Consider the following 2,928-nt stretch of genomic DNA (forward strand, 5'->3'; position numbering starts at 1 on the left):
GGATAACGAGAAATTCCTAACACGTTTGTCGTCTTAAAAAATATCACCGCACCGTTTTCTCCCGTCCTCGTGCACCTTAAAAATGGCATCGCTCCCGGATAATCGACGGGCCGCGGGCCTCCAGCGACCCGCCGGACCGTCGCAATATCCGGCCCGTGAACGACTCGGCTCGCCGGAAATTTCATCAAATCTGTCGGACTCTATTTTGATAGCTACTGCTGTTTGAATGTATTTAATTGATATTGCGCGTGCGTCAGTACGCTGCGATGCGATTCGAAGACGGTAGGTAATTTAGAGATGACCGTTGGGGTCTCGAATGGACACCGCAAATCAACGAGATAAACAGATGACTTAATTACAACCGCGAGTTCACGGTGGAGTAGGCCGCTTCCGACCGAAGCAACTGGAGGTCTATGGGGGAGGCCTATGCCCAGCCGTGGACGTCTTACGGCTGATGATGATGATGATGTGTAATTTATGATGGCTTCAATCATACGGTGCAAAATAGTTTTGCTACACATTGCTGAGCTGCGGACGGCGGTCGAAACGCTTTTAGAGGTCCACCCAGATAGTTAAAGCACTTACTTGATCCACGCACTTTACACACAAGAAAAATTATAGACCTTTTCTTGTGTGCGAAGTGTTCAAATTTCAACCTACGGTTGAGTAGAAGCTTGAAGCTCTTGAGCTTTATTATACAACTATAAAAAAAAGGTTAGGTTAAATTCCAAAGTTTAATCACAGCCAAGAACAAAAGAGTAAGCAAAATAACGACATCAGCCAATTAGATAATATAGAGAAGGAGGAGGAGAGGAGGAGATTCAATTCAAACCCCAAGGTTATTTCACTATCTAATCTACAAATAGTATCATCATTGTTTCAATGCAGATGTATTTATTAATAGAATCAATAAGTACTATTGTGTAATAAGAATTATCTCTCAGCGATAAACGAGTATAAAAGCCCAAGTGTCTCGTCTCTCCACATTATACAGTTATCGTTGCGCGGCGTACATAGACAAACATGACTTTCCAAAACAAAGTAGTGGTGGTAACGGGAGCCAGCATGGGCATCGGCGCCGCCACAGCCCTTCTCTTCGCCAAGGAGGGGGCCGATGTGGTCCTCGTCGCGCGCACGCAGGCCAAGCTCCACGACGTCGCCAGGCAGATCGAAGCCCTCGGCAGAAAAGCCCTGGTCATCCCAGCAGACCTGTCCAAAGAAGCCGAAGTAGCCACTGTCATCCCCAAAACCATATCCCATTTTGGCAAGCTGGACATCCTTGTCAACAACGCCGGGATAGACGTGGAGGGATCTTTACTGAATGGCAAAGCCTTGCAAGCATATGACAGGGTGATGCAAGTCAACGTGCGAGCAGTGATCCAGCTGACAATGGCCGCGGCGCCACACCTGGTCAAGACCAAAGGCAATGTCGTCAACGTATCCAGCGTGGTTGGCACGCTCGTGTGCAAGTCGCCGACTATGGTACCGTACTTCGTTTCAAAAGCTGCGCTGAATCACTTCACGCGTTGCGCGGCCTTGGAGCTGGCGGCGTCGGGAGTCAGGGTCAACGGGGTGGTTCCAGGCCCCGTGGACAACGACTTCCCGGCCAACAACGGCTATTTAAACCTCGACCGGCAGACCAGAATGGCTGGGACTGCCCAAGGATTCATGGCTCAGAATGAGGAGCTGGGAGAACTGATCCTCTTCCTTGCCAGTGACAAGGCGAAGAGTGTCACTGGCTCCAACTATGTCATGGATAATGGTATACTTCTGAAGTGAATGGCTCTGCCATTAGTTAGTTGAAGAGTTAGTGATGTCTATGTAATAATAAATTTTATTTATGAATCTATGTGTTTTATTGGCTTCTGCAACATTTTGAAAAATATGAAGCTATACAAATTTTTAATATACTTTTTAACCAACGCAAATTTAGTTTTAGTACGCTTTTATTACGTCCGCCTGTATCTAAGGTTGTGATGAAATCTATTTTTGACCCCTGACAAAAAAAGGGGTTGATAGGTATAATAAGTTCAACCAATATGTTTGTGTGTGTTTGTTTGTGTTATCATAGCTTCCAAACGAACCTGTTTTGATGCTATTATTTTTTTTCGAAATCTGATTTACTGGAAATGGTTTTTATCTAAGGTCCATTAAACTCAGTTCAGCCGTTTTGGAGATAATTTTTGAACTTTGAAATAACAATATCTTTCAACTTTTCTTAGTTATTCTGTATTTTTCTTACTGGTAATAAAGTACTTTATTCTTTATTAACGTAAAACCAAACACACTGGCCATAGCTAATTTTTGTAAATAGAAAAAGAAACAATTCTAAGCACCGCTAAAAATGTTTCCGCTATCAAAACTGGCAACACCTAATTTAAAAAAAATACGATTCCAAATTTGAAATTCAACTGTCATAACCAGCCAGTATCATTCACTTCACACCTCAGGTAATCAGTACCGCAAACACCACTCGACATTTATCACCGGCCGAAACAGAAGGCGCATAAGTAAAAAAATCCATGATTTCTCAAAGGGATGTTTGTCAGGCGCTGCGCCGGGAACGCACGAGTTAACTTTTTGACCGGGATACCTTTACAGACGTGATAGGAATAGCGCTGATGGTCCAAGGGAGAGGGGAATGGTATAATTGATAGTCCGAGGTTTTTTTAATCAACTAAGATGGTGGCATTTTAGATCCCCACGTACTAAAAGCCCTCTTGTTCTGAGAGGAGGCCTGTGCCCAGCAGTGGGACGTATATAGGCTGGGATGGACGTACTAAAAACTTTTTGTCGATCGAGAATTTTGTGGGGTTTTAAATCAGTATGATAGGCGACTAAACATACTACAAAGATAATGGTCGGCCGGTAAAAGAGTTTGAAGGGCTGCGCAATTCTCTTCAAACTAAACTGTTGGCGACTTATCGA

General features: G+C 44.0%; 1 protein-coding gene across 1 annotated transcript; it reads left to right on the forward strand.

Annotated features, from left to right (window-relative positions):
* The first annotated feature begins 1,012 nt into the window (after positions 1-1,012).
* On the forward strand, positions 1,013-1,845 carry LOC141426277 (3-oxoacyl-[acyl-carrier-protein] reductase FabG-like). The gene has a single exon (XM_074085126.1). The coding sequence runs from the start codon at positions 1,024-1,026 to the stop codon at positions 1,777-1,779; it is 756 nt and encodes a 251-aa protein (XP_073941227.1). The 5' UTR covers positions 1,013-1,023; the 3' UTR covers positions 1,780-1,845.
* The last annotated feature ends 1,083 nt before the right edge of the window (positions 1,846-2,928 follow it).

Source organism: Choristoneura fumiferana, chromosome 3 (genome assembly GCF_025370935.1).
Source record: "Choristoneura fumiferana chromosome 3, NRCan_CFum_1, whole genome shotgun sequence".
In the NCBI taxonomy this organism is placed as follows: Eukaryota; Metazoa; Arthropoda; class Insecta; order Lepidoptera; family Tortricidae; genus Choristoneura; species Choristoneura fumiferana.

What these genes read in the sequence shown, in the direction of transcription:
- LOC141426277 (XM_074085126.1), top strand. Translation starts at nt 1,024, where the DNA reads ATGACTTTCCAAAACAAAGTAGTGGTGGTAACGGGAGCCAGCATGGGC.